This window comes from Culex pipiens, chromosome 2 (genome assembly GCF_016801865.2).
Source record: "Culex pipiens pallens isolate TS chromosome 2, TS_CPP_V2, whole genome shotgun sequence".
Classification (NCBI taxonomy): domain Eukaryota; kingdom Metazoa; phylum Arthropoda; class Insecta; order Diptera; family Culicidae; genus Culex; species Culex pipiens.
In genome coordinates, this window is record NC_068938.1 from 210,248,901 (window position 1) to 210,276,868 (window position 27,968).

General features: G+C 39.0%; 4 protein-coding genes across 5 annotated transcripts; 2 read left to right on the forward strand and 2 right to left on the reverse strand.

Moving 5' to 3' along the window:
* Positions 1 to 1,412: 1,412 nt before the first annotated feature.
* LOC120412324 (uncharacterized) lies at positions 1,413 to 12,032 on the forward strand. The gene is made up of 4 exons (XM_039572725.1): positions 1,413 to 2,521; positions 9,646 to 11,244; positions 11,310 to 11,736; positions 11,810 to 12,032. Exons 1-4 carry the CDS (start codon positions 1,649 to 1,651, stop codon positions 11,863 to 11,865), a joined length of 2,955 nt encoding a protein of 984 aa, XP_039428659.1. The 5' UTR covers positions 1,413 to 1,648; the 3' UTR covers positions 11,866 to 12,032.
* An 84-nt stretch (positions 12,033 to 12,116) lies between these two features.
* Positions 12,117 to 12,625, reverse strand: LOC120412325 (diphthamide biosynthesis protein 3). Its single transcript, XM_039572726.2, has 2 exons — positions 12,468 to 12,625; positions 12,117 to 12,410 (listed from the first exon to the last, which is right to left on the reverse strand). The coding sequence occupies exon 2, from the start codon at positions 12,390 to 12,392 to the stop codon at positions 12,123 to 12,125; it is 270 nt and encodes an 89-aa protein (XP_039428660.1). The 5' UTR covers positions 12,393 to 12,410; positions 12,468 to 12,625; the 3' UTR covers positions 12,117 to 12,122.
* Positions 12,626 to 17,292: 4,667 nt separating this feature from the next.
* On the forward strand, positions 17,293 to 18,963 carry LOC120412334 (methyltransferase-like protein 17, mitochondrial). Its single transcript, XM_039572735.2, has 3 exons — positions 17,293 to 17,438; positions 17,503 to 18,779; positions 18,838 to 18,963. The coding sequence occupies exons 1-3, from the start codon at positions 17,385 to 17,387 to the stop codon at positions 18,908 to 18,910; spliced, it is 1,404 nt and encodes a 467-aa protein (XP_039428669.1). The 5' UTR covers positions 17,293 to 17,384; the 3' UTR covers positions 18,911 to 18,963.
* Positions 18,955 to 27,698, reverse strand: LOC120412335 (galectin-9-like). 2 transcript variants are annotated; one of them, XM_039572736.2, is made up of 8 exons: positions 27,458 to 27,698; positions 27,310 to 27,398; positions 26,617 to 26,993; positions 20,432 to 20,587; positions 20,157 to 20,218; positions 19,619 to 19,864; positions 19,326 to 19,463; positions 18,955 to 19,171 (listed from the first exon to the last, which is right to left on the reverse strand). In XM_039572736.2, exons 1-8 carry the CDS (start codon positions 27,482 to 27,484, stop codon positions 19,025 to 19,027), a joined length of 1,242 nt encoding a protein of 413 aa, XP_039428670.1. In that variant the 5' UTR covers positions 27,485 to 27,698; the 3' UTR covers positions 18,955 to 19,024. The 2 variants fall into 2 exon arrangements, with proteins under 2 accessions (XP_039428670.1, XP_039428671.1); XM_039572737.2 differs by having other exon boundaries at positions 19,238 to 19,463.
* Between the last annotated feature and the right edge of the window lie 270 nt (positions 27,699 to 27,968).

The following is a 27,968-nucleotide window of genomic DNA, read 5'->3' on the forward strand; positions in this document are numbered from 1 at the left end:
TACTATTGCATTTTTGGTGAACTTTTATAACATGCTTAGGACCAAAAATTGTAACAAAACACCGCGACAAAAGAAATAGCAACAGAAACACGACTCAACACTAGGAAAGATTTCAGGAGAAAAAAATACACAGTAAAATAACAAATAGTTTTTGAATTCAAACTAAAAGTAAAACAGTACTTGCTTTAATGAAATTTGATAGGCACACTTTAAATGGTTAGGCGCTTATACTTACATCAAACCCTACGTAATGTACCACCCCCGGCCGAGTTAAAATGCGTAACCGGAAAAGAAGGTGTGCATGCCTGGCACGAACACTCAAAGCGTGTTCTAGCGTGCTGCTCGTACTGACTCAGAGCAAGGGTGAGATGTAGGTGTAAGGGCAGTGCGTGTTCGTCGGGAACCTGGTGCATAAGATCGGTCAAGGCCCGTTCTTACACTGAAAATTGCGAATTGCGAAATTGCGAATTGCGAAAATTTAATTTAAATAAAAAATATGTATTCATGTAATTTCGCACATTTAATTTTTAAACTAAATTTTTTTTTAATTTGGATTTTTTATATTTTGAATTTTTCAATTTTTTAATTTAGGGTTTCATGAATGTCACATTTTTAGAAAGTTCAAGTTTTAAATTTTGTATGTTATTTTTTCGAAATTTTGTTATAACAAAATCAACTTGAAATTTAAAGTTAAAATTTCAGATTTTACACATTCTAATTTCCCAATGTTATACTAAATTTTCCAAAATTAAAATTTTTGTATAAATTTATTTGATGTAATTTTAATTTAATTAATTTTTTCTGTCATACAATTTAATGATAATTGCTAAGCTTTTCACTCTGGTTACCAAGCTGGTTACTTCATTCCGAGAAAAATACAAAATCCGTCCTTTTCATGACCCTTTCTTTGACCATTTCTTAGGCGTTTTTTTATATGGAGTTTTGCGTTCCTTCCAAGCTCTGAATCAGCCTTAAATCGAAATTAAATAATAATTAAAATCTTGACTTTTTTTTGATAAGGTCCTATAAACAAAAGTAAACATTGAGTGTATCCCGCTTACTCCGATGGACTTTGACATAAGGTGTGAAAGGGATACACTCAATGTTTACATTTGTTTATAGGACCTTATCAAAAAAAAGTCAAGAAATGATGTTGATTGCGTTTTGTTAAATTTACTAATTTTAAATCTGCTTGTCTGTGGCTCAAGTGTGACACGACCCACTCCGACAGCTGTCGGAGTTGGTGTAAATTTAAAAAGTTTAAACGAGAAGGAGAGGCAAAATGTAAACATCACGATTGTCAAATTGAACCAGCTGGTAATCCTGCTGCGAGAGCAGGAAGCAAAACCGCGCAGAGAACGCAAGAGTGAGACAGACGACAGATGGTTCGCATCTCCCTTGCGAGTTTTTAAAAAACGGTTGAGAAAAATAACGACCGAAGAAGAATCGCAGCAGTCCTGAAGGAACAATCGCGCTTGAAAGCAAAACAAAAATCCAACTGCCACCTCGGGAGGACGCGCGTTGTTTTGTGTAACTTCGAATGTTTCCGCGAGATTTTCGTTTCGTCTAGTTTATTTAAGTTTTGGTTAAGATTCTAGTGAAAATAGTGGATTGACGATAAGGAAAGGAAGAAACGCGCGCACACGCGATGGAATACCGTGCGTTCTACAAAAACGCGTCCCGCGGACAATCCGGCCGGCTGAAGGACAGCAACAGCCAAGCGATCCGCTCGAAGAGGGAAAGTTCCCGGCAGGATCTACACTTTACCAACCGTAATCTGAACGCATCGTCGGATCTTGACGATGAAAACAACGACGATGCACCGCTGTTCCGAAAGACGCCTCTTCTTAAGGTGCAACCTCCGTCGGAGGGCAAGAAACGCCGCAGGTCCCACCAGGAGAACGAAGAAGACAAGGAAAATGTCATGCGGACCAAGTACGAGGAACGACTGGCCAGGCTACGGAAGTACAAAGAGGAAAAGGCCAAGTCGAAGATCAGTTCCGCCGTCAAGAAGAAACCGTTCGTTTCCGTTGTTCCGAAGAACAACCTGGTCAACAGGGAGTACGAGAAGAACCTGTTCAAAAAGTCCGAGCAAGAGCTCAAGAAGATGGCCGAGAAGCGCAAGCTGCTAACGCCAGCGGCCAAACATGCCACACCTCGGGTGGACACCCGCCGCAGGGAACCACTCGGAAACGCAGCCGTCGAACAGGACCGCGCCCGGCGGAACATTTTGAACGTCAAAACGCCAGCCTCGGTCAAGCTGGCCCAGCCCAAGGTGGACACGTGGCGTCGGGGTGCGACGCCGTCGAACGAAATCAAGCTGAGAGTTAACACGGCAACGGTGACCAAGTCCAGAACGGCAACGAAGACCACGACGACGGCGACAACGAAGGGAGCAGGAAGAAACAAACTGCCCACGGTGGCTGCACCGGCGACGACGACGACGAAAACAGCTGCGACTGCTGCTTCCAGCAAGAAGGGTGCCACGGCGAAGATCATTGCAGGAGCGACGGGATTCACGGTAGGAAAAAGGAAGGGGGGAAATGTGGAATGTCGTTGCATGTTGCACGTTTTGAGGGAATGTTGTTTGAAGGTCGTTGCAATTTTTTGGAATTCCAATTTCTATGATGAGAGGACCTTTTGAAAACGTAGCTTTGGAAACTAGCATTTCAGTCCGTTTTTGAGATATCCTCACTAAAAATGGAAAAACTTCTGGACATAACAGTTATTCAAGGACACTTATGACTTTTATATCGTTTAATTGCTAAAGGTTGATACGGAGCTCGGAAGGATCGCAAAACTCCATGTAAAAAAAAAAAAAAAAATTACAAAAAACGGTCAAGTAAAGGGCCACGAAAAGATTTTTCTTATGCAGTACGCAGCTGAAAAGGTTTTGCATGTTTGCAATATGTTTTCATGAAAAAAAATCAAATTATTTGGATTTGCTTATTTGAATGCGACTGAAATTTTAAAACATATACAAATTACAAAAATCTAAAATTAAAAAGAAAGAAAAATTTCTTTTAAAAAATCTAAAATAATATAAAATTTAAAAGCCTAATGATAATTTGAAATTCTACAACTCGTAAATTTAAAAAAATCGAAATAATTAATTCGAATTATTCTTAAATTAAAATATTCGTAAATTTTAAAATTCATTAAATCTCGATTAAATTTTCAAAAGGCCCTATCTGCATAGGAAACCCATGAGGGATAGGTTGTTTTGAAAAATTTAATCTAGAAATATTAAACTTAAAATTTAAAAAATCAGAAATGAAAACAATTAAAATGTAAACTCCAAAAATTTATCAATTCAAAGTTCAAAAATTTAACATTTGGTACAGCTTATATTTGAAAATTAAATAAATTAAAAATTAAAAAATTCACGGTTCTAAAATCCAGACCATTGAAATTATTAGCAGTTTGTACTCGATTATCCCAAAATTTATTCAGATAATTGAATCACAAATTTTGTATCCACCTCAACCTAAAATATGACTTCAAAAATGTCATATTTTAGAAGAATTTAAAAATTTAAGAATTTAAGAATTTAAAAAATCAAATCAAATTATTCGCTCTACAGCATTGCCTTGGCGTTCTCGATTGCGAGATTCCTACTCGAAACTAGGTGTTCGAAGGCTTGATTGTTGAGGCAATTGCAAAACCTCTTTTTACACCTTAGCTTCCATCCACCCCGGGATTCGAACTGACGACCTTTGGATTGTTAGTCCAACTGCCTACCAGCGACTCCACCGAGGCAGGACCCAGGGAGACGACTCCTACACCTGGACTGAGCTAACGACCTAACCTTTAGGTTAGTCCGGGGCCAACATTTACTTCCCGTCCGACGGAAGGCGTGATCAGACAAATCTAGTCTCGAAATATGCCACCGGGACCGTCTGGGATCGAACCCAGGCCGACTGGGTGAGAGGCAATCACGCTTACCCCTACACCACGGTCCCGGCCCTTAAGAATTTAAGAATCTTTTAATTTTAGAATTAAAGAATTTAAGAATTTTAGAATTTTAGAATTTTAGAATTTTAGAATTTTAGAATTTTAGAATTTTTGAATTTTAGAATTTTGGAATTTTAGAATTTTAGAATTTTAGAAATTTAAAATTTTAGAATTTTAGAATTTTATGATTTTTTTAATTTTTGAATTTTAGAATTTTTGAATTTTAGAATTTAAGAATCTTAGAATTTTACAATTTTAGAATTTTTAAAAATTTAATAGTTTAAGAATTTAAGAACTTTTGAATTTTTGAATTTGAGATTTTAAGAATTTTGAAATTTTGGGGTTTAAGAACGTTTGAATGCCGGAATATATTAATTAATGAGTTGACAAATTTAAGAATTTACAAATATAATAATTTAACAGTTTTGGAATGTAGGAATGTAGGAATATATAAATTTTAGAATTGATTACAGTATTTCTAGAGTGAATTTTCAAAACATCCTATGAGTCATGGGATTCCAATGCAGATAAAACCTTTTGAAAATTTAATCAAGATTTATTCGATATCTGGGCGCACGATAACTGGAGATTATTGTACCATGTTCAAGAACTTGCAATTGAGAAAAACGTGATTGCAATACATACAACCTCCTTTTGTCTCTTTTCCCATAACTGGAAAAGCTTTCCTCATTCCCCTGGAAAAGCTCTAGAAAAAAATCTGATGATTAAAAAGTGTGATGATCAGGAAACGTTTTCGGTAAAATGTTAGCTTAAATCGAATACATTGATTTCTAAAAAGTCGGATGGCATAAATTTCTATTAATGAAAAACCTTACTAAGTGTAGGAAGCTCTAAGCACTTTCGGGTAAATTATTTATGCTAGATAATAAAAACTATATCTACGCAAAGTTTGTCTTCGTTCCTCACTACAACTGTGACGTCGCAATGATCATGCTGCAGGCAGCTCATACTCTAGCACTAGCATTGCTCCCAAAGTCCCATATCCAAACTGCACCGCATTACTCACCGCGTCGTCGCGAGTGTACGATAAATTCCCCCAGACGACGACGACGACGACGACGAATGGATTTACACGACCATCACACATCGCATCAAAGCCACAACAGCAAGAGTCGTCCCCCGCCCCAGTCATTGAGCAGCGACGAGCAATGTGTGTAGGAATGTGTCTCCAATATCAACAAATTGTGTAGCTGGAGAGGGAGCGAGGTACCTAACATACACAGCTGATATCGTACGCTGCCGTACCACTTGACCACCTCGGGGCTTGGATTCAGTCGTTGTTTACAAGCTCTCTTCTCAACAACAGGCAGTTTCAATCCAGATTAACCAACTCGACGACGACGACGGGTATCGACGGGAATCTACGGCGCGCATTAAAGCTAAAATGTCGGTATTTTTCGAAAGATTCACGCTGTTCTGCGTGATTGCGGTCATTACGGCACTGTCGCTGATCATCGTGACTTCCGTGCAGCTAGCTCACGAGCCGGAAATCGTGATTAATCGTGAAAATGGCAACCTGCTGGACAGTTTGAAGAGTGTTCGATACGCCGAGGGGAAGCCGGAAGCCGTGCTCGGCAGCAGTGGTGAAAAGTGCCCCCCGTCCGATCGCGCAAGACTGCTCATCGTAGTAAAGTCTCCAAAGCGCAACCGCAAAGTGCGCCAGATGATTCGCCGCACGTGGGCTCACCCCAGCAATTTGGGCGTGCAAGTCAAGTTTGCATTAACGAGGTCACCTGAAGAGCAGGCAAGCTTCATACGACGTCACCTCAAACACTTCAGCAGACGCTGTGTTCCGGCTGACTATCTGCTAATTACCAGCGATCTCTTCTTTATCAACACACCGCAAATTACCGCTGCCATAAATCAACAACTGCCCCGAAGCAGCACGATAATATGCGCCAAAGCGGATCTGCGCCGCCACCAACAAATTGAGCCGAAATTTCTCACCGAATGCGATCCGGAGGCGCCGGTACTGATGTCGCGGGACGTCGTCGCGGCAGCAGCATCGGAAGCCATCATCAAGCCGTACTTTGGCGCCCATCTCTACCTCAGCCCGGTCGAAACGGGCAAAATCGTCAACGGCACGATAGACGGGACCGATTTGCTGTTTTTCTTTTCTGCACAAGTGGCCGACGGCGCGCGGAGTATCAACAGGCTTTGGATGGTGACGCGGGATTATCGGGCGATAGAGGCGTAGAGCAGCTTCGTTGTGGTTGGCTGTGGCCAAGTGGGTTTAGAGTTATCGAATAAAAGTAATGTGATTTTCTAAGTGCTAAGCAAATTGCGATAGTGTTTCATTTACGTTGGGTTCCTTGCATTTGATATGGATCTAGAGCGGCTTTCATACAGTTGTAATCGTTTGTCGATAACCATAATGGTCATCGAGGCTGCGATATCGATACTATCATTATTATTGTCAACGGTTTCCTCAAAGTCCTCTCAACTTTCAATATTTAATTTTTTTTTTTTTTTGCATAAAACCTGCAAGATATTTAAATTTTAGAAACCTAAAAAAATATCTAAGTTTGGTTTATAAGCTGTATTTTTTTAATTAAAATTTTATGGAATGTCCCGTTTTTTCCTCGGACGTATTTCCTGAGTGGTAGATCCTAGTTTATCGATGATAGAACGAAAATTTCAGTGCAATAGTCAAATCGAAAAACTCTGGATTTTTTTTTTTTTTTTTTTAGTTGCAGGACCGATCTTAAATGTAAAAAATACCACCTTCTTGAAATTTGTGAGGAAACGTTAATTTATTAAATCGCAAACAAAGTACTGAGCTCGGAAGGAACGCTGTCAAGAATTTGATAAAAATAAAAATTCTTAAATCATAAATTGCCAAAATGGTCAAATTCTTAAATTCCTTATTTCTTGAACTGAAATTAATAATTAATTAATGAATTCATAAATTCTCAAACTCACAAAATTCACAAAATAATACTAAATATAAATTTTAGAAAAATAACAAATTTGAAGTCAAATTCAAAATTTTTAAAGTATTTTAATTTAAAAATTCTGCAATTTTTTCCGCCATCTTAGATTACAGAAAATTAGATAGTTTTGTTGTATTTTTGGAGTCATATTTCTGGTTTGCGAATCAAAATTTGATAAAAATAAAAATTTCATTATTCGATTACCTGGAGTTAAATTTTGACAATGTCTTGAGATAATCGAGTATGAACTGTTTTTATTTTTTCAAATCCCTAGATTTAAATATTTTGAAATTTGGGCTTTTAAACATTAAAACGTGACTTATTCCCCCTTTAGGTAGTTGGCACCTTCCCCACATTCACATGTTACACTTAGTCAAAAAAAAAAAAAAAAAAAAAAACATTATTTTCCCTTATAATGTTTATAAAATAATGCTTCATTATTTTTGATAGGGGTTTCAGATCTTCAATCTTTTGGACTCGTTGAAATAGTCTTATAAATACCTTTCTAAAAATATAGAAAAAAAGGCGTATTTTCTTACAAAAACCACCCTTTTTACAATATCCGGACTTTCTTCAAAATGGTCTTGTTAATTTTTTGAGTGATTTTGAAGCCTTTCCTCATTAAGGTAGGGAATTTTCTTTTTTTTAGTTTAAAAAAATTATGAATTTAAAAAAAATTAAAAATATAATTTTTAAAATCCTGAATTTTTTGTTTTTCAATACTTAGAGAATTTAGTTTTTTTATATAGATTTTTTCAAGTTCTTACCTAATTATAAAAACATTAATTTTTTGTTTTGTAACTTTTAAATTTCAAAAAAGAATAATCTCCGGATTTTTTTTATTTTTTTTTTTGTTTTTTCAGTTTTCACTTTTTAGGAAATTTATGAATTTTTAATCCTTGAGTCTTTTTTTGTATTTTTGATATTTATTATTTTTAAATTTCAAATGCTCTTATTTTTTTTGTTTCTTTTTTTTTTGCTAGAAAATTCAATTATTTTTCTAGTTTCACCCTTTGTTTTACTTCATTGTGACTAAAAAAACAAAATTCTTCCTTTCAATTTTATGTATTTCAAGATTCGATGGGGCAGTTCCGGATTTTCAATATAATTATATCGATTACAACGTTATTTAAACTTTGTAATTTTCAGTCACTAAATCCTTTGCACATATTTTTCAAAGTTTCTGTCGCCCCCCCTCAAAATTTAAAAGGAATTAGAAATAAAACACCTGAAAACGTTCTAAAATGTTTTATACTGCGTTTAATATCATTTTTAGCATATTTGGGATCGATCAAGAATATTTTGAATTTTGTGAAATTCCGCAAAAAAATGTTTTTTTTTTTTGGCGAAAAAAATTATTTCGCATTACTTAGATATTTTGAAAACTTGTCATTGCAAAACAACTGGCAGGTTTAAAATGCTTTTTAAAACACTTTTTACATTCAAATGTAAATACCATGATTTTTATATTTTTTAAATGTTTTGTTCCCCCTCGACTTTGGCCAGAACTGCGCGAAGGCCCCACTTCTTTGTAATGAGATAGAGGTGGGCAAAAAAAGAGCGAGCCGCTCAAAGAGCCGGTTCATTAAAAAGAGCGAACGAACCATGGCTCACAAAAAAAGAACCGCGGTTCTTTTTTAAACTACGGTCTTCTGAAAGATGGAATGATTTTTAAACTTGTTATAAATAATTATTGAATTTCGAACAAATTGCATCATAAAATTTGTTTTTGGCATTGAAAATGCAATTTTAAATTGAAAAATAATTGCTTATAAACATTAATCCCAAAAAAGCATTGCTGCCAAACACCACTTAAAAGTTTAAAACTCTTTTACAGTTTCCTACTTTGTCAGCATAAGTTCAATTTTAGCAAAAACAAACGCAAATGATTTATAAAAGTCCAATGTGAAATAACTTTAAAAATTACACCATCCTTAAAAATAACCATTTTATAAAATTTTTTAAAAAGAGCGAAAGAGCCGTTCAAAAGAGCGGCTCTTTTTGGTGAGCGAACGAAAATGAGCGGCTCCTAAAAAAGAGCCGTTTTGCCCACCTCTAAATGAGAGAAACATTCTCTGGTTGATACAATCTTACCAACACTTTGCATAGCTGTCGAGAAAATTCCAATGAATGTTTGCCAATTCCAATGAATGAATGTTTGAACTATTGTTTCCATAAGATGGTTGAACATAATGAAGAAATAGTCGATTGATATAAATTTTGTAATTATTTTAAATCAGGGGGCAAAAAAATATTTTTTCAAAAAAATATCAAAATTTCAATGAAAACTGAGAACAATCTAAAATGCCTTTTTCTGCATTGATAGTCATAATTATCATGTTTGGACTCGTTTAAAAATATTTTGAACTTTTATGAAATTACAATGTACAGCACCGAAAAAACTTTTTTTTTTCTCGCAAAAATAAAATTTTCGTCAGTACTTAGAAATATTGGAAATCAATGATTGCAAAACAACTGGACAGGTGTATGATGCATTTTAAAACACTTTTTTCTTTCAAATGTTGACACCGTGGCCTGTAATTTAAATTTTAAGCTTTTTTTTATTTTTTTGCCCCCCCCCCCCCCCCCCCTCGACTTTGATCAGAGTCGAGGGACATAAACTTCAAAAAATATTTGCAACGGCCTTACTTTCAAAGCATATACAGTAAATTTTTCAAACTTTAAATTGTTAAAAACATTGTTCACTAATAAAACAACTTTCTCTCAATCTCCCCAGACCTACCAAAAAGTCCGCTCGGGCCAAAAGTCCACCCAGTTCAACTTCAAGTTCGCCAACGACGGCCAAATGATCACGTCGACGAACCGCAAGAAGAAATCGCTGGAAAAGCTGTTCCGCGCAAACGCTCCCCAGCACCTGCAGATCACTCACTTTTCCCCGAAGGCCCACCCACCATCTACCGTGCGTGATGGTAACGAAGACGACGACGACATCTTTGCAGGCATCAGCCCGATCGACGTGGACACGCCGACCCCGAAGAAGAAGGTGCTCGACACGGAGCAGCTGGCGATCGTGAAGCGCGAGATTCGACGCCGCTCGTTCGTGTTCAAGGTGGAGGACGTCAAGCAGGAGGCGAAGGACGAGTGGGAACCGCAGGTGATTACGATCTCGGACGACTCGGACTACAGTCCGAACGGGGCGAACGGGTCGTTTACGGTGAAAGAGGTTAAGAAGGAAGGTGGTGAGTTTGATCGACGACCGACGATCGTGGATTCGCCCAGGTTGATTGGCAGTGGAAGGAAGTCGTTGACCGGGCGGCCGTCGTTGATCTTTGTGGAGCAGGATAATGTGGTGGCTGAGCCCCAGGTGGAGGTGATCGCGAATCCGGATGCGACGCAGATTCTCTCCCGCCAGGATTCGCTGGTGTTTGTTGAGGAGGATCAACAGGTAGAGGAAGAGCCGGCGGCGAAGGTAGTGCCGACGATCGAGGTGTTTGACTCGCCGAAGCGGGTTGGTATGGCGGGTAGTCCTTCGCGGCGTCTCTCGGGAACTCCGCGAATGAGTTTCGTTGAAGAGGACGTTGTGGCGGGGGGTAAGCCACTGCCGGAGGCCAATTTGGCGACGTTGTTGCTGAACAAGCAGGATGGAAAGCGTCGCAGCAGTGGAGGAAGTCGACGATCGTCGTTGAACACGTTCCGCGAGGAGGATCAACCGCCGTCGGACGTGCGGGAGAAGGTTGTGTTTTACTACAATCTTGTGGACAAGGAGCTGAAGCGGCTGCAAGAGTTGTGCGATCTGTACAAGGACGATGCGGACGATGAGACGATCGACGAGAACAGCAAGGGATTGATCATTGCGGCGATGGGTCAAACGAACATCCTGATCAACAAGAAGCTGTCCAAGTTTAAGGAGCTGGTCGGGCATTACGAGCGTAGCTGGGCGGACCAGAAGGTTCGCACGGACGATCTGGACGGGTTCTGGCTGATGGTTTCGCTGGATCTTGAAAATCTCGATCGTCGCTTCGAGGAGCTTCGTGTGCTGAAGGACAACGACTGGAAAGAGGTCGTAGAACAGCCAAAGGTCAAGAAGATCGCTGGCGGTGGTGGGATCAAGAAGCGTGACAAGAAACCGATGAAGACCAAGGCCAGCGGGTTGGCCGACCTGATCAAGAAGGCTCGCGAGGAAGCGAAGCGCAAGAAGATGATGGAAGTTGCGCTGACGGAGACAGTCACGGTTGTTACGCCGGTGAAGCGCTCGGTTAGAATCGCGACCACTCCTCGACGAAGCAGCATAGCTCGGAACAGCATCTGCACCGGGTGCACTCCGACGGCGGTCGCCAGCGGGGGCAAGAAATCCCGCAAGACGATCTTCAACGATGTGAGTATTAAAACAAGTTGATTTTCAAATAAAATCCGTTACAAAATCGCAAATCCCCTTTTCAGCACACCCTGCGCCGCCAAGAAATCGTCAAATCCATCCTGAAGACCCCCAGTGAGAAGCGGCGCGCCAAGAGTGTGCTCTTTCTCGATTCCGGCCTTGACACGCCGGAGGTTCGCCGCTCCAACGGCGGCGGTCGCAAAATCATCCACACGCCCAAGCCCAAGATCACCTTCAACGAGGAGCTCGAAGTTGAGGACGTGGAAACGATCTCGCTGACGACGCCGTTCAAGCTGGACGAGGAGATCCGCAAGCGACGGCGCAGCTCGATGTTTGTGCCGGTTCCGGCGGTGGAGCCGGAGGAGGAGCCATCTCACGGTTGCTGCTCGGGACCGAGCCGGCGGAAGACGCTCCGATTTGACGCGGAAGAACCGCAGGACGAAGCTCAGGATCAAATCACCGCGCCGATTGCGTTCGATCAGGGACGAAAGGGTGAGTAGAACGCCGTGTGATATCTGTGTCGAATGTGTCCTTTATGTTTGTGTCTTCTTCCTCCACTCTCTAGACAAATCGAAGCGAACGACGCGAGGCAAAAGCAAAGGGAAGGTCTCGTTCCTGTGAGGGGACACAATTGTACACACTTCCGGAAATTAAGTTTATTTGTGCCACTTAAGTTTTTTTCGTTTTGACTCTCTTTATTCGTACGTACCTCTTTAACTTTAAACATATTTTCAACGCAAATTGTTCATTTTGATAGTATTTTCGAATAATACAAAACTGAGAAAATTTTTAAACCAGCGTCAAAAGCCATTGTCCGAAAGTCCTTAAGCTTAGTCATCGCCTCACTATTTACAAACACTAACCTCCCTCTCCTCGCCTCACTCACTGCTAACCTCCTTCTCCTTGGACGATCCCCCCTTCGACGAGCCTACCTCCACCTCGTCCTGGCGCGCCTGAAACGTCTCCGGGTCGTAAATCACCTTCACGATCAGCGAACAGCTCGGGCACGTCGCGACCTCCTCCCCGGCCTCCAGCTCCTCCCGGCTAACCTGGAACCGGTCCCCGCACGGACACGGATAGTAGTACATCTCGTCCTCCTCGTCGTACTCAAAGTCCTCGATTTCGACCTCGTCGTGGTACACGGCCATAGTTCCTCTTCTTATAATCTGCACGAGATGAGTCGTTTAGCTTATTTTTAGACTCATCAAAAGTTAATAACGTACCTAAAATTAAGGTTTTGCGAAGCAGCCGCCCAGCTACCGATCCAGCATGATAGAATTTGTTTACTGCGCTGGCCTGCATGCATGTAAGCATGAAAGTGGGAGCAACCCTTTTTGAATTTTGTGAGGTTATGTTGGCACATGTCAACGCTGGGTTTGTTTTGGTGCGGGTTTTCGTTTCGAAGTGACGGGGGGTTAGTCGATGGTGGATTTATGTGGTGTTGTGTAATTACGGAGATATGAGTTATTACATTCAAGGGAATGATGGAAAGAGAGGAATCACAAATCCGTATAAGGCTTTCTAGGCCCAGTGAAAAAAATATAATTTAACTCAAAAATGACGAACTCCTCGTCATAGTGTCCTGATGCAAACAATGATCGAGCTGTAGCTGTCACAGCCCTGCGAAGTATGTTGGCTGACATATCGGGCAGTCAGTCAAATAAACCAGCTAGAAGTCGCTTGACAAAAAAAAATTGCTAGAAAGAGATAGGAAACCTGATGCAAACAAACGTCCAGCTGTCATGTAAACATACTTTGAATGTGTTGGTAAATTTCTGACTAGAAAGCCTTATAAATAATTTCAAGATTTTTCAGGTGTAAACCGAAAACGCGATCAAAAATTAAAATGGAAGAATAAGGCTTTTAACTGCTTATTTAATTGTCGGTGTACAGGACGCCGCACTGTTTAATCATTTTCTGACGTACATTCAATTTTGCAGTCATTGAATTGGAAATTATTTTTTTTTTTTCAAATTTTCTTTTCTTGATTTGTGTGCACCTACGTCGAAGACCAAGATTGTTTACTTTTTGCTCTTTGGTCTGACAGTCTTGGTCAGACAGATTTGGTCTGTCAGTTTTATCATGGATTTTGGTCTGGTCTAGGCGAGGGATAGGACACAGCACCTTCCTGATTACATTACATTTAATTTCTAGAGTTTTATTTTTGAATAGGTCCTATACACATATGAAACACAATAGCTTATAGGACATTTTTAAGAAAAACTCTCTTACTTTACTTTTTTTTCAACAGAATACACTTTTTTGTTAATTCTCAATTCTTCTGAAACAAGATTTGAATGTTTTTCTAAAACAAACATGGCCGCCAAATCGCCGATCGAGAATGATGCCTTTCAGAACCTTAAACGCCATTTTCAAATGTTTCTCCAGAAATATCTGCACATCAAATATTTGCACACTAAAAAGCACATTGTTCTGTTTTCTAAAATACTTAAAGCTAGGTACGGAACGCGGTCATGAAAAGTTGCGCATTCTTTTTGTGACTCCCGTGACAAAAAAAATATCTAAAAAATATAATAGAAATTCTAAAACTTCTGTTAAAAATTTCTGTTGAAAATTTAACAATCCTTTGATACTCAAATTCATGAATTCCTCAATTCTTGAATTTCTTCATTCAAAAATCCATAAAATCGTTAAATTTAAAATATTTCAATTCTAAAATATTAAAATCCTAACATCTTTATATCCTAAATTCTTAAAGACTTAAATTGTTGAATTCTTCACAGCAAATTCTGATGTTCGTTTTCAGTTAATATTAACTGAAAACTGCACTACTGAAATTTTCAGTTAGTTTTTCGCTGAACTTCAGTAAAAATTTCTATGGAGCGGTCAAAGTTTGCTGAAATTTCAGCAAGTTTTCATTAACTGAAAATTTCGGTAGTGCAGATTTCAGTAAATCAAACTGAATACAGTAATGAGAAATTGGTGTGTTGTATCACATGGTTGGAACTCCATACATCCTGTTAGCCCAAAAAGTGTGACGATTGTTGAGTTCTGTCGCTGGTATAGTGTAAATTTGTCCAAGCTAGTCACAGCCTACTAAGCATAAACAACTCTCAAATTTGAATCTCTTATACCACTCGCAGATTGACAGACAGACCTTGTTTTCGCTTTATTTACCAATTCTGCGTAATTCAAGAAATGTTTTCAAACATGATCGATTTGTGGAGATTATGTAGCTTTAGTGGTGCTTGAGTGGGGGTGGGTTGATAAAATCGTGGTTTTAAACATGAAAGGAGCAGATTTTGCAGTTGCGAATGGGGGATGGGAGGAAGACGACCCCCCATATTTTTGTTCGATGTCACATAATTCAAGCCATTTTACCAGCACTAGCTAAATACCTGTTCCCAAACGAATAGAATGAAGAGCCATAATTATTGAACATGCAATTTTTAACTGCACAGATTTTTCCGGCATTTTGGAGCATGAAAAGTAAATAAGTTGCAAATCAAACGGCTGACACGCGAGGCGCGCGAGAAGAAAAATGAAAATTCAAATCATGGCATGCTGCGATTTTGTTTACTTGAGGCATCTTCTCAGTATACCAGTTTTGAGCGGATGAGGGGTCAATGCATATTTCATGTAGCCGGTATCTGTTTACGATTACCAAAATTTTGTAAAAAAATAATAATTAAAAAATTTAACCAAAAATGGGATGTTGTCGTTTGAGTAACTTTTAAAAAGAAGATTTTGAATATAAGGAAACTTACTAGAAAATTAAAATTTGGTTTTAAATAAGTAGGAAAAGAAAAACATAAAGGGGAAATTTTCGTGTATTTGGCAGCTTAAGCTCTCGCTCTTAACTCCATCCAATTTGCTGATTTTTACTATTTAAACAAATAATTTTGAAAAACTTTTGATAGAAACTTGCTTGCTCACTACTTATTGAGCTTTTTATCACTCGATTTCAATTCAAAACGCTTTTAATTAGCTTTAATTGAATGTCAAAGTTCTGACCTGCCAACATTAGAGGCTCGCTGGAATTAGATGCTGTTACCCTAGGTTACATAATGTAGCCAGCTTGACAAAGTGTGACATAGGAGAGAGGGGGTAATTTTTGGACGATTTTAGCGTGACATACTTTATGGATGACGCCCAAGGCGGTCACTTTGGCCCTATAAAAGTTTCCGAGTTTTATTACAAGAGTTCAGTCAAAAATGATGAAGTTAAATTGCACGCCGATGTGCCGTTGAGTCAACATTATGTGCTGGATGGAAATACATGCTGTTATCCAAAACTAAAAATACATAACTTGCTACTTTTAATAATTTTATAAAATTCAAAATATTCTTAATACACGCACTATGGACGACCCATCGGTGTGCAAAACTGCCATAAAAACTGGTAGAAAAGTTGCAGCTCTCCACCGCGAGAGGCAGAACCTGTCCTGCCCTCGTTTTTGAACCTAAAGTTCCACATATGTGGTTGTATTCTTGTGTTCTTCAATTCTGGAGTTTTTTTTTTTTTAAATGGTCCAATAAACCAAATTTCCAGTTTTTGCTTTTTGGGTGTTTTTGAAACCGCCTTGAGTCAGGGGTATTTAAAAACACCCAAAAAGCAAAACCTGAAAATTTGGTTTATTGGTCCTTAAAAAAAAAACTCCAGAATTATTCATTTCTAAAATTTTTAAAATCTTAAATTATTCAATTGATAAATTCTTAAATTATTCTTATCTTCCCGAATTCTTAAATTCTTGAATTTTAAAATTTTAATTCTTAAGTGCCATTTTGCCGCCATCTTAAATTACAAATTACATACATTTTTAATCATATTTTAGGTTAGAATCACAAATTTAGTGAATGATAAGAAATATTTTTTTAAAGAAAACTTCGGAGAATATAAGACGAACTGTTTATTTTTTTTTAAATTCCTGGATTTATTTATTAATTTAAGTTTCTGTGTTTTAAATTTCCTCGATTTTTTCGATGGAGCATTACTAAACATTGGAATCTTTGATGTTCTGAACTTTTTAGATTTTAAAATTAAGATTTTTTTAGTATTCGATTTCTTGATATTAAACTTTTAAAGTTTTTTTTTTTAATTTTAATTTTAAAACTTTTGATAGATTCTAGACTCGATAATCCGAATAACACGAAAGGGGTGGTACGACATCTTACGGCCTTTCTTCCCATTTAAACGCGTGTAATGAAAGACCGTAAGAGCAATGTCGTACCGCCCCTTTCAAATGTTGCTCCAGCCTTGACCGTTTCTTGGGCTTTTTTAATACAGTCGTCTCTCTGGCTGTCGATCTTCTCGATATCAATATTGCTCCATGTAGCGATGAATTGCATCGTTCGCTAGTCCGTCCCATATATAATTTCGTCAATTTTGAGATAATGATGCAGTTTGGTTCAAAATCATGTAAACTATCAGAAAAATAAATTAAATTTAGTACTATGTTATAGAAAACCGGACAAAATCCACTTTTTCGTAAAATTCTAACACGTAGCCTTACGTGCGGGAGAAATTTGACATGCGTTTTTCTCGGCTAGCTGTTTTTACCAGCCCGGGAGCATGTTGACAGCTCCCATACAAACTGAGCGTACCCCTTTTTGTGGGCCCAGTGGGCCTAAGATGGCGGCCTTTGCTATCATCTAGCCAAACATTTGAAAATGGCGAATAGTTTAAATTAATATAGTTTTTGTCTTGTTTCGGTTTAAAACGACAAAATAAGCATTCTGGAATCATTTTCTTGAAAAACTTGTTTAAAGATACGCCACGTTTAAATATTAGTCTCGAACAGTTAGAGGGAGCGTGCCGCGAAAGCCGTCACGAAAAAAAAGTTTCCCATGCAAATTTCGAGTTGCGTTTTTAATGGGTGGACTCCGCCGAGGTCCACTTGCCATCTGTCGGTGGATACGCGCAACTCACGAAAACTGTCATGTTAGGGGACGGCTGGTTTTTACATATGAGACGGACTCAATTTTAGCGGCAGTGTATCAGGCTTGAAAAAATTTTCAATGTGAACACAATTACATACAACACATAAAAAAGTACCATGTTTGGACCCCTCGTCCGCCGATTCGACTTCAGCATAACAGCAACATAAAAAAACGTAAACAAATGCAGCATGCTGATTTAAATCACTCTTTGCCTTGAATCAGCTACTGATATTAACAACAATGGCAACGTTCGGCTTAATTTCCCGACAAAAACTAGCCTTAATCAATCGACAAGTAAGTGTAATTAGTATTGTTGGTTAATGAGTTGTTCACTTCAATTTATTCGAATTGATTTTAGTGCGGCTTCCAGCGCCTGTTCTGCAGCGCCGGTGTCACCGCCAAGCTCAAGCCGGAAATCACACTGGACGAATCGATCAGCCAGGCCCTGGATGCGGGTCAGTACAAGCCGCGGAAGCACGAGGGTCGGTTGACCACGGGGGGTTGCGTCACCGTTCCCGGCCCGATTGTGGCGGCGATCGTCAAAAGTTGCAAGGACCACCCGGTGAAGGCGTTGCTCGCCGAGGGCCGCAAGTTGGACAACTTTGTGCGCTCGAGGAAGCCTCCGATGGAGCCGGATGAGTTGAGGAGGAGGATTAATGAGGTCAGGCATCGGGTTGGGGAGGAGTTTCGGGGGAAGGTGGCTGTGGAGGAGATGAGCGAGGAGCAGATAACTTATATAAATAAGGTTGTGGAGGCGCAGTCGAAGAAGCGGGCCAAGCAGCAGATTTACGCGTGGAAGCCGGTGGATTATGACGCGTTTAAGGGTTTGCAGTATTTGCTGGGGAGGTCGGCGGCGGAGTACGCGGTTTTGACGCGGATATTCGAGGAGATTAAGAAGCGGGATCCTGGATTTAAACCGAGGAGTTTGATTGACTTTGGGGCGGGTGTTGGGACGGGCACGTGGGCGGCTTCGAATCTGTGGAAGGAGCACATCTTCGAGTACGTGTCGATTGACGCTTCGGCGGACATGAACGACCTGGCAGAGTTGATTTTGCGAGGTGGGGACGTTAATAAGCCGATGACGTTGAGGAATGTGTTCTATCGGCAGTTCCTTCCGGCGACCTCCAAGTCCAAGTACGACCTGGTGATGGCTGCTTTTTCGCTGTTTGAACTGCCTTCGGCGAGAAATCGGCTGGACATTGTCGGAAATCTGTGGGACAAATGCGACGGATATCTGGTGCTGGTCGAGCACGGATCTTACGCGGGATTTTCACTGATTGAAGAAGCGCGGAGGTTTCTGCTGAAGAAGGTCGAAGACGGTGAGGGGGAGGAGCTGCACGTGTTTTCGCCCTGTCCGCACGAGCAGTCGTGTCCCCGGGTGACGCTGGACGACGGGACGCCGTGCAACTTTGAAATGACCTACAACCAGCTTCCGTTGTGTGGGACTGCCGGGGAGGCCGCCAAGTGCGTGTACTCGTACGTGGTGTTCAAGAAAGGTCCGCCCAGTGCGGAGCAGAGTAGGTTTCCGAGACTGGTGCGGCCAACGCTGGCCCGGTCGAAACATGCAGTCTGTCGGATGTGTACCGACGCGGGGAAGCTGCAGGAGGTCATCTTTACCGCGAGCAAGCATGGAAAGTGAGTTGGTAGTGAGGTTGATTGGTTTGAACAATGTGTTAATTGTTTTTTTTTTCAGGAACCTGTACCGATGTGCGAAGGCTACCAAGTGGGGGGACCAACTGCCGATCAAAATTGAAGAGAAGAGCTGATTTTGTCGATTGTTACAGTAGATTACGTTGAATAAAACATAGAATTTAGAATGGCTATTAAGATTAATAAGAAATAATTTTTATTCTACTCAAAATAACACCAACACTAAACATTTAATCACTGCTGCTACTGGAACTGCTACTGCTGCTACTTCCGCGCCGCTTAAGCTTCCGGCCAATGGCGTAACCGCCAAGTCCGACGGCACCCGCGCCCAGCGCGTACTTCATCAGCTTCTTATCCTTCTTCTTTAGTTTATTCTTCTGCAAAACAAATATTTAAAAAGATAAATTACTTTCCCCTACCCCAAATAATTAACTCTAAACTACATTTCAAGCTAATGTGCGCCAAAAAGAAGCCCCCTCTAGAGATTAGTGTTCAGTGTTTGCATCCCTTTTCCTTCCGAACATCACGTACAGGGAGATTGTGCAGCACGGAGGCTACCGCGCCGGAAGCTGCCGCCGCCGAAAGCAAGCCCACATTGGAAGACGGTGGCGCACTCGGTTGATGCTGGATGCTGCCGTAGGCAGCGTTTCCCGGATAGGCCGCCGGAATCTGAAAAAAATGTCCCAAAAAGCATGACGGACGCATCACAAAAAGCGGAAATCTTGACCAGTTACACTGCCATCTAGTTTTTCGAATCAGCAACACCACTTTTTGTACTGAAATGAGCAGTGCACTCTGGTGGCAATTTCAAACGCAAACACTACCTGATTGGGATAGCTACTCGCGGCGGGATAGGGATTCCCAGGAACCGTGGGTAAATTAGGATACATCGGCGTGACCGTTGCCGTGGCCACCGGTTTAGGCTTGGCAGCCGCTCCGCCACCGACGGCATCCTGGAGAAAGTCCTTGGTCCTCTGGAATCCACCAATCACCGTCTGGCGCATGGTTTGGGGCTGACTCGGGTTCGCCGTGATTAGCCCGACCGCGGCTGCGGGGGCAGATGGGGCAGGCTTGACGCAAACAGAAAGCGGAAACGAGGGCACAAACGTGGAAAGCGGTTGAAATGATATATTTTTTTGCCGAAATGGTGCAAGTTTACGTTAGTTGATTATTTTGTTAGACTGCCTTCACCAAATTTGAGTTAAGCTGAATTTAAAACATTTATCAAACAAGTTCTTAAAATAGTGCACATATTTATTATAAAACATGCAAGCGTTAAACTTTGTTACATTTGTTAGCACACGTTAGTGTTTGGTGTTTTTACATTTTCTCTAGCTTCATTTTTAATTCTTCTGAAAATACCGAGTATGGAACTGCCGCTGGGTAGCCGGATTGGTGTGGGTAACCGGGATATGGTGGACCTCCTGTTAAAACAAAAAAAAGGTTTTTTGTCACACATTTCTAACAAATAAAAAGGTAAATGTTTCAAAATATCCGCTAATTTAAAAAACAAATCCAACTTAGGTTACATCAACGGTACCTAATATATTCTGTGTGCAGTTGATGTGTGTGCGGTGTGTGTTGATCTTCTATGGTCCTCTAGAAGAGCTTCATGAAGATGGTACGACGTATTTTACCTGGATAGTGGCCCGAGCCACCTGCCGGAGGGTAGCCCGGCGTGGGCGTGTACGGTGGTGGTGGGGGCATCGGCGGTGGAACCGGTGCGAAGCCGATGGAGGGACCGCCGTGCGGAGGCACGTAGGGTGGGACGTACGGGGGAGGGTGGGGACCGCCTGAGGAAGAAAGGAAGAAACAGGCTTCTTGTAGAATTCTTCTAATTAGAGATGAGAACAATGAGAACTCACGAAGAAGTCCTTGTAAACCAAGCGAAACATACTTGAGAATACCCTGAAGAATTTCCCTTATCCTCTTAAAAAAGTGGAGCATTTTAAAAGCAATATGTAGGTTTTGTTCAGATCTACAAAACGATTTTTGAAGCTTTCAAAAATATTGTATGGTTTTAGAGAAATAAAATGCGTAACGCCACCGCGTAAAAAGAAATTTCTCTGTAATAACATTTAAAATCAATAATTTTTAAAAACCAAAAATTTAAAAAGAAATTCGAATTTTGAGAAATTCGAATTACTTTTTAAATTTTTGGAGCTGATGAAAATAATTTTTTAAAGCTAATTAAAATATATTTATGAACAAAAATATTGAGAAATTTGAAATTTAGAAATTAAAAATACCAATATTACAAAAAAAAAAAACAATTTAGATATAATAAACATTTTCTAATTTCAGAAAATCCCTAAGAATTGAAAAAAAAATAATTAAAAAATTCAGAAATCTCAAACTGTAAAATGTTGAAATATAAAAAAAATAAAAGACACATTCTCCAGCGACAAAAACGTTTTGGTAGATTTTTTTTATTTTAATTATTTATTGATTGTTTATTGTTCCAATCATAAATCGCGGCTTAATTAACAAATAGAAATGTTTATTATAACTAAAATATGGCAAATGAAAAGTTCAACTTAAAATTAGTTTTTCGTAGCCAGGAAATGTAATTTCCAACCCGAATCTGTAATAATATTTAAGTTTTGGACAGGTTGCGATATCTCACGAGACATATTTTGGAAAAAAATTCGTGACGTTGCAACGCCAAAATGTTTTTAAAAAAAATATTTAAAAAATCTAATCTGAATTTCATAAATTCAAAATCAAATTATAAAAATTCAAAAAATCATATTTGAAAAATTCAAAAAATAAGCGAATTAAAAAATTAAGCGAGCCTTTGGATACTTCGGATAATCGAGTCTGGACTGTACTTGATTATTTCGAGTCCTCGCAAAAGTTTAGCTCCGGATAAACAAATCACATTTTGTTTTTATTTTTCTCAAAATTTGGATCTCTCACTTGAAATTTGACTCAAAAAATGTTCCTAAGCTATCTGATTTTCTGTAATGAGCAATTTTTTACGTTTTCGCATATCGTCTTTTCGTGTGTTTCTTGGGTCCAAAAGGACATTTTTTTTCTAACGTCCTATAAGCGTCCTATAAGACCTTTAAAAAAACTCTAGATTTGGCGTCATTAGATTGACCATACAATTTTGGCAGCTGCCCATACAAAAATGGAACTTGAGAAGGGTTTTCTAATCGATTTGATGTCTTCGGTAAAGTTGTTAGTTAGGATCAGGAAAATTAAAAAAATCATACTACTCATTTTACTCCCTTCGATTTCGGATCTACGAAGTTTTAAAACGGAAATTGCGAAGGATTTTCTCAGCTACGCAAATATTATTACACTCAAACCTTGATGGTTTGACACCAACTGTTGTCAAACGAACGGGATGACTTTTTAGTTTGACACACACTACCAAACGTTTGTTTTGATAGTGTGCGTGAGCGCCATGTAAAAAGTGGCAGTTCGTCACTTTTTAGTTTGACTTTGTCAAACCAACGGGGTACAAACTAAAAAGTCTATGTTAGTTTTTTAAGATATTCAGTCTGTGCGACTCCGGTCGAAGACGGTGAACAATAAACATACAAAAAGTGTCAAACGAAAAAGTGACCAACCACCGGGGGTTGAGTGTATTTTTTTCAAGTATGGACATAAAAAATGAAAAAAGGCTTTTTTCAATTTCTCAATAGTTTTTTTTATGAATTACAAATGCTATTTTACATCTTAAAATTATGTTTGGTAATTTTTTTAGTACATTCCAAATAACTGTTTTTTTTTTCTCTAAAATACATAACCTCATCAAAATAGTGTGTCATGCATCGTAGCTCAAAAGTAGTTTTTTTGTGTGTCCACTAAATCTAATAAAAAAAAAAATGAAAGGGTTGGTCAGAATCGACAAGTGAAAAAAAAATGAATAAAAACAATGGTGATTTTTTAAAATTATTTTTCTATTTTTTTCTGAACACTAGGTACCAAAAAAATATGCCGAAGACACCAATCGATTACAATAATCTTCCTCAAGTTGCATTTTTGTATGGACAGCTGCCAACATTGTGTAGAGACTTGTATCGATAAACTGATGACGCCAAAATGTCCTTATTGAAACCAAGAAACAGGAAAAAAATCATCAAAATAAAAATAATACAAACAAATATTTAAAAATTTTTGGCCAAAACGTAGAGAACTGCTCAAATCTAAGATGGCGGCAAAATGGCAGCAAAAGTTGAAGTTTTCAGCAGTTGTATCAAAAATTAATTCTTTTCAGTATTGTTATTGTTCGTTCAACGGTCAATTAAATAAACACATCTAGAGTTATTTTTGAAAAGATCCAATAAGCTATCGTGTTTCATATGTTTATATGACCTAATCAAAAAAAGTCTAGACATGGACACTTGACGGCGAACCTCGTAGAATAAATGTACGACTACACTGAAAAAAACCAACATAGCAAAATCAAAGGTTTTTTCACGTGAGCTACTCCAAAAACCAACACGATAACTTCACATGCTTTTCCATTGACTCTCACGTGCTTTTCATTTCAAATGAATGTGGAATTATTCAGCTCCAGCTGATCATTGGCAAACAAACATTCACTCATTTTTCGCATGGTGTTCACGTGAGATTCAAATGCATTTCTCCTTGATTTGCCTTAATCGGCTTGTCCTTTGGTTTTGAAGCGTAAGTCACGTGAGATTCCAATGAATTTCATTTTGATTTGCTCCAATCGACTTGTCTTTTGATTTCCAAGTGAAATTCACGTTAGTTTCAAATGCTATCGATGACAAAAATTAATCCTAAAGCAAGATGGCAACTTTAATAAAGTCCGAGCTATATATAGAGCTCGCGCACTTAATTTCAATTTCTTACCGAAAAATTTGATTTTATTGTATAAAATATTGCTGGATGATGTTTAATAATTTGGTAAGTTATTTCTAATGAATTCTAAAAAAATCTTTACAATACTCAATACTTAGCAGAAAATTTCTATTCTAAATATTTCCACAGGTAATCACGGATAGGAGAACTTCTGGCGAAACCTAAGAATTCCCATGGAAGAGGACTTTCCAAGACCCCGTTCAGGCTTGTTCCGGTGTCTGAGAGTGTGAGAGATCCGGTGTGTGACATAGAAGTCAACTTTGGCTGATCAAAATGTGCATCTTTTTTTAAGTGTGAATCGTTCTCGAAAAAGTGTTTTTTTATTAACGCCTAAACTCCCAAGCTCGAGAAAAGGGGGGAATTTTAATACAAATTCTCCCTTTTCTTGAGCTTGGGAGTTAAGGTGTTAATCATGCAAAAGTGTTTGTTAAGTGTTGTTTATGTGACATAAATAAAGGCAAAAATCAAAAAAATATTAAACGTATTTTTATTTTACAATCAATCAGAATAGACAAAACATATGCAACATAAAATCCTCACTTGAAAATGAAAAGAAAATCAGTTGATTTTAATGTGCAATCCATTTCTTTCTCATAAATATTTCATGTGATAATCATGTGGGATAACACGTTAGGTTAACGTGTTTTGCATTTGAATTTATTGCGTCCCGCGTAACACATTTCTAAGTGATTTGCACATGACATTCACATGTAAAGTCGTATGGGGCAGATTCACATGTGAAACATGTGATATTGCTATGTGACTTTCTTTCAGTGTACTGCCGTTCTACGCATAATTGTCCCATGTCAGTTTTGGACGATTTTGACTTTATGACATTTTTAAGTTTAGTCTGATGTGTACTTTAAGAAAAACACATAAAATCTGGTACTTTGTTCGGAAATTCATCAAAAACAACACCAAGTCTGTTTGTCCCATCGTTGAACTTCTACGCATAATTGTCCCACCAAGTATTTTCTTACACGGAATCATTAGTTTTACTAAGCATTATGTCTTGTTTACCTGTTGTATAGCAAGAGAATCACAAATAAGGGCGATAAACTGCTAACTGGGGCGATTAGGGACACATAGGGCGAATAGGAACCCACGGGACAATTATGCGTAGAAATGCAGAAATCGGTCGAAAAATTTCAACCGCGTTTTTCTCAGTTGCACTTGTTTGAACATGGGACAATTATGCGTAGAACGGCAGTGTAGGGCTGAAAAAACTTGTTTTTGCTACTACTATGCGACAAGTTGCAAAAAGAAGATTCCTATAGTTTTTTTTATTAGGTCATAGAAAAATATGAAAGAATAGTTTATTGGTCCTTTTTTAAAAAAAAACTCTGGATTTTTTCAGCACGAGTTGCATGCATCACTTTTGCAATTCAGAAAAAAACACAATTTGAATTGAATTTTAAGTCAAATGTCCATGTGTTTAGTCAATTTGCCGTTCAAATAAAAACAATATTTAAAAGTACTGCTTTTTTATACGAATGCTCAAAAGGTCGACTTTCCAGCTTCCTTTTCAGTATGCCTCGTAGGATTTTACTTTACTCTTACTTTACTCGTAGGATTAATGTACTTGTTGACTGATCTACTCTTTCGATTACGATTCAAAACGAAAGCTAATAATGGACAAAAACAAATCGTAAAACAAATTTAAAAATGATAAAATATTAAAAATAACGAAAAAAAAAATTTTATAAATGTAAAGGAAAATTATTCATTTCAAATTTTATTCGACTTACTATTATAATAAGTTAACTCAATCATAAAAAAGATGCTTACGATTAAATGTAAATTTAGAAGTTTTTCTTTAATTAGCCCAATTGCATTTGAAAAACCAGCGGAAATTTGTTAAGAATCTACAAAGAAAAGATTGTTTAGAGTAGGGTAGAGTAGTCATCAATGAGACACGGGGAACAATGATAAAATGGCTCTCACAAGTCGTAGTTTCAACCAATCAGGCTCATATTTTGGGGAAAGGTGTGTCTACTGGATACACGTCTGCCATTATAGTGGCTTTGGTTATGGACGCTCCCTTGCAAAGTTATTCATAAATGTTTGATTTTGGGGTGTAAAAGTAAATTATGCCTGAAAATTACATTTTCGCTCATAGGCTGCCATTAATACAAAAACTAATATTTCTCCAAATTTCTTTCGTCATTTCATAGGGCATGAGTTGGGCAACAATTGCCTTTCATTAGATTTGACCAACATTAAGAATATACCCAGAATCCAGGGCTGTCTCATTGTTCCCCACTCTTTTCAGCCCATGGGTAACAATGAGACACTTTGATTTTTCTTCATGAAACTTTTCAAAATCTAGGGAAATCCTTCAAAACATGAATTGGAAGTGATTTTTGGCATATTTATTGAGTTTTAACTTCATTTAACCAAAAATATAAAGTTATTTGGTATAAATAAATGGATTTTACTAAATTTAAATACTTTTTAGTATAACTTTTGTTAATTAAAGTTTCAAGTTGGCAAAATTGCTTTAAAATGTTCAAGGCAAGTCACCTGCAATGGAACAATACAAAAATATGATGTTTTACTAGAAAAGTATTGATTTTCGTAGAGTGTCTCATTGTTCCCCAGCTGTCTCATTGTTCCTGCCAAGTGCGTCTACAATGAGACAGTTGAATAACTCTGGCTGTAGATGTCGGATCGATCTCATATTTTGGTCAATGTTTGAACACATTAAAAGAAAGAAAATGCAACAAAAAGCTCATTAAAACATGCTGATAAAAAAAATACAAAAATCGTTGAAAGTTAGAAACCAAAAGTATCTCATTGATGACTACCCTACCCTAACTTGTTTTTGTTCGCGTTTCACACAAATTATTTCATCAGAAAAATATGAATCACCACCACTTTCGCTATCTTGTTCCATCTTCTCAGCTAAATTGGCAGCAGGTTTATGGAAATGAGTATTTCAAAGCAAATAACTTCACTTTGATCCCACAATTTCTCAACTCACCTGGAACCGTCCCCGGATATGGTGGGGCAGCGCCACCTGCTCCCGCACCCGAATCCATTTCCGTCGTAATCGAGTGAATCACACAACCACCACTGATGGACACGTACCGCGCCGAGTGCACGGGCAACCGATGACTGAACGTGGCCAAATGGTTCCCGTTGACGGCGATCTTCCACTGATTCACCTCGGCCAACACAAGCAAGTCAAACTGCTGACCGTACGCGATCGGACAACCGCCCCAGCGCTCCTCAGCTCCCCAGACCAGGTTTTGGAGCGTGTTCCGTACGATCACCGATTCGTTTGGGCGGATGCTCAGATGGAACACGACGTCATCGCGCGGGTTCAGGGCGGCCCCAGTTTGAATGTTTATTTGGCACCTGTGTGGCGGAACGGAACGGAAAGAAGTGCTCCTTAGTTGGTTAACACAGATAAGATATCATCGACAGGTTCAGAAATTGCGACTGATACAGCAAAGATAAGCAAAAAGTACCTTTAGGAATTGTTCGTTTTTCAGAGTTGAAGAAAAAACGGTCAACCTAGTGGTGACTCATCTATCGTTAGCATTGCAGAAGCTTCTCAACTAAGTACGCACGATCGAGCGCGATCGACGACGTCACTTGCAAGTGAACTTGCACTACTACTGTTTAAGGTCGAAGAAGCTTTGCCAGCTATTGTATTGCAACGCGTACTCACCGTTCTCCATGGTTGTTGATGACGCCCTTGATCCGAACCATGCTACCAGGGCGAAGGCCACCCGGTACGAGGCCCAAAAATGGAATCGTCTGTAAATTAATGCAATTAGTACTAGTATCTAACTAGCTAACCAGCTGAAACTACTCACCGGAGAGTACACCGGAATGGTGGCCATGACCAGGCTGGATAGACGATCGCGTAGGGAAGATCTCCAGTTGATGGTGTGGGCAGCCAGAGCTTACTGGAGATTAGGCGAACAAAAACTTGAGCTTCGCTAAATCCAACTGGACAAACACTGCGCTGATAAAAGAAGTTTTACCACTAGAACAACGGGGTTGAAGAGACAAGTTGATTCGTGAAGGGATGGCACACGACTGGCTACAAATATTTACCCGATTGGCATACAGCGATCGGGTCTACTGGAGACGAGTGTGTGTTTTAAGTGTACTACTTATCATTCGGCTTTACTAATATATCAAAAATATAGAATCGTATGCAATTTGCGTTGATAAGGGTGAATTCGCGATTAGTTCATGAACAAAACCGAAAAGAGTAGTGGAGAAATTCTCTACATTTTCGCAAGTTGATTTGTTGTATCCTGGCATCACTGCGCCAGCTTAACAGTCTGCACCTTGATTATACCACCTTGGTCATGCGCA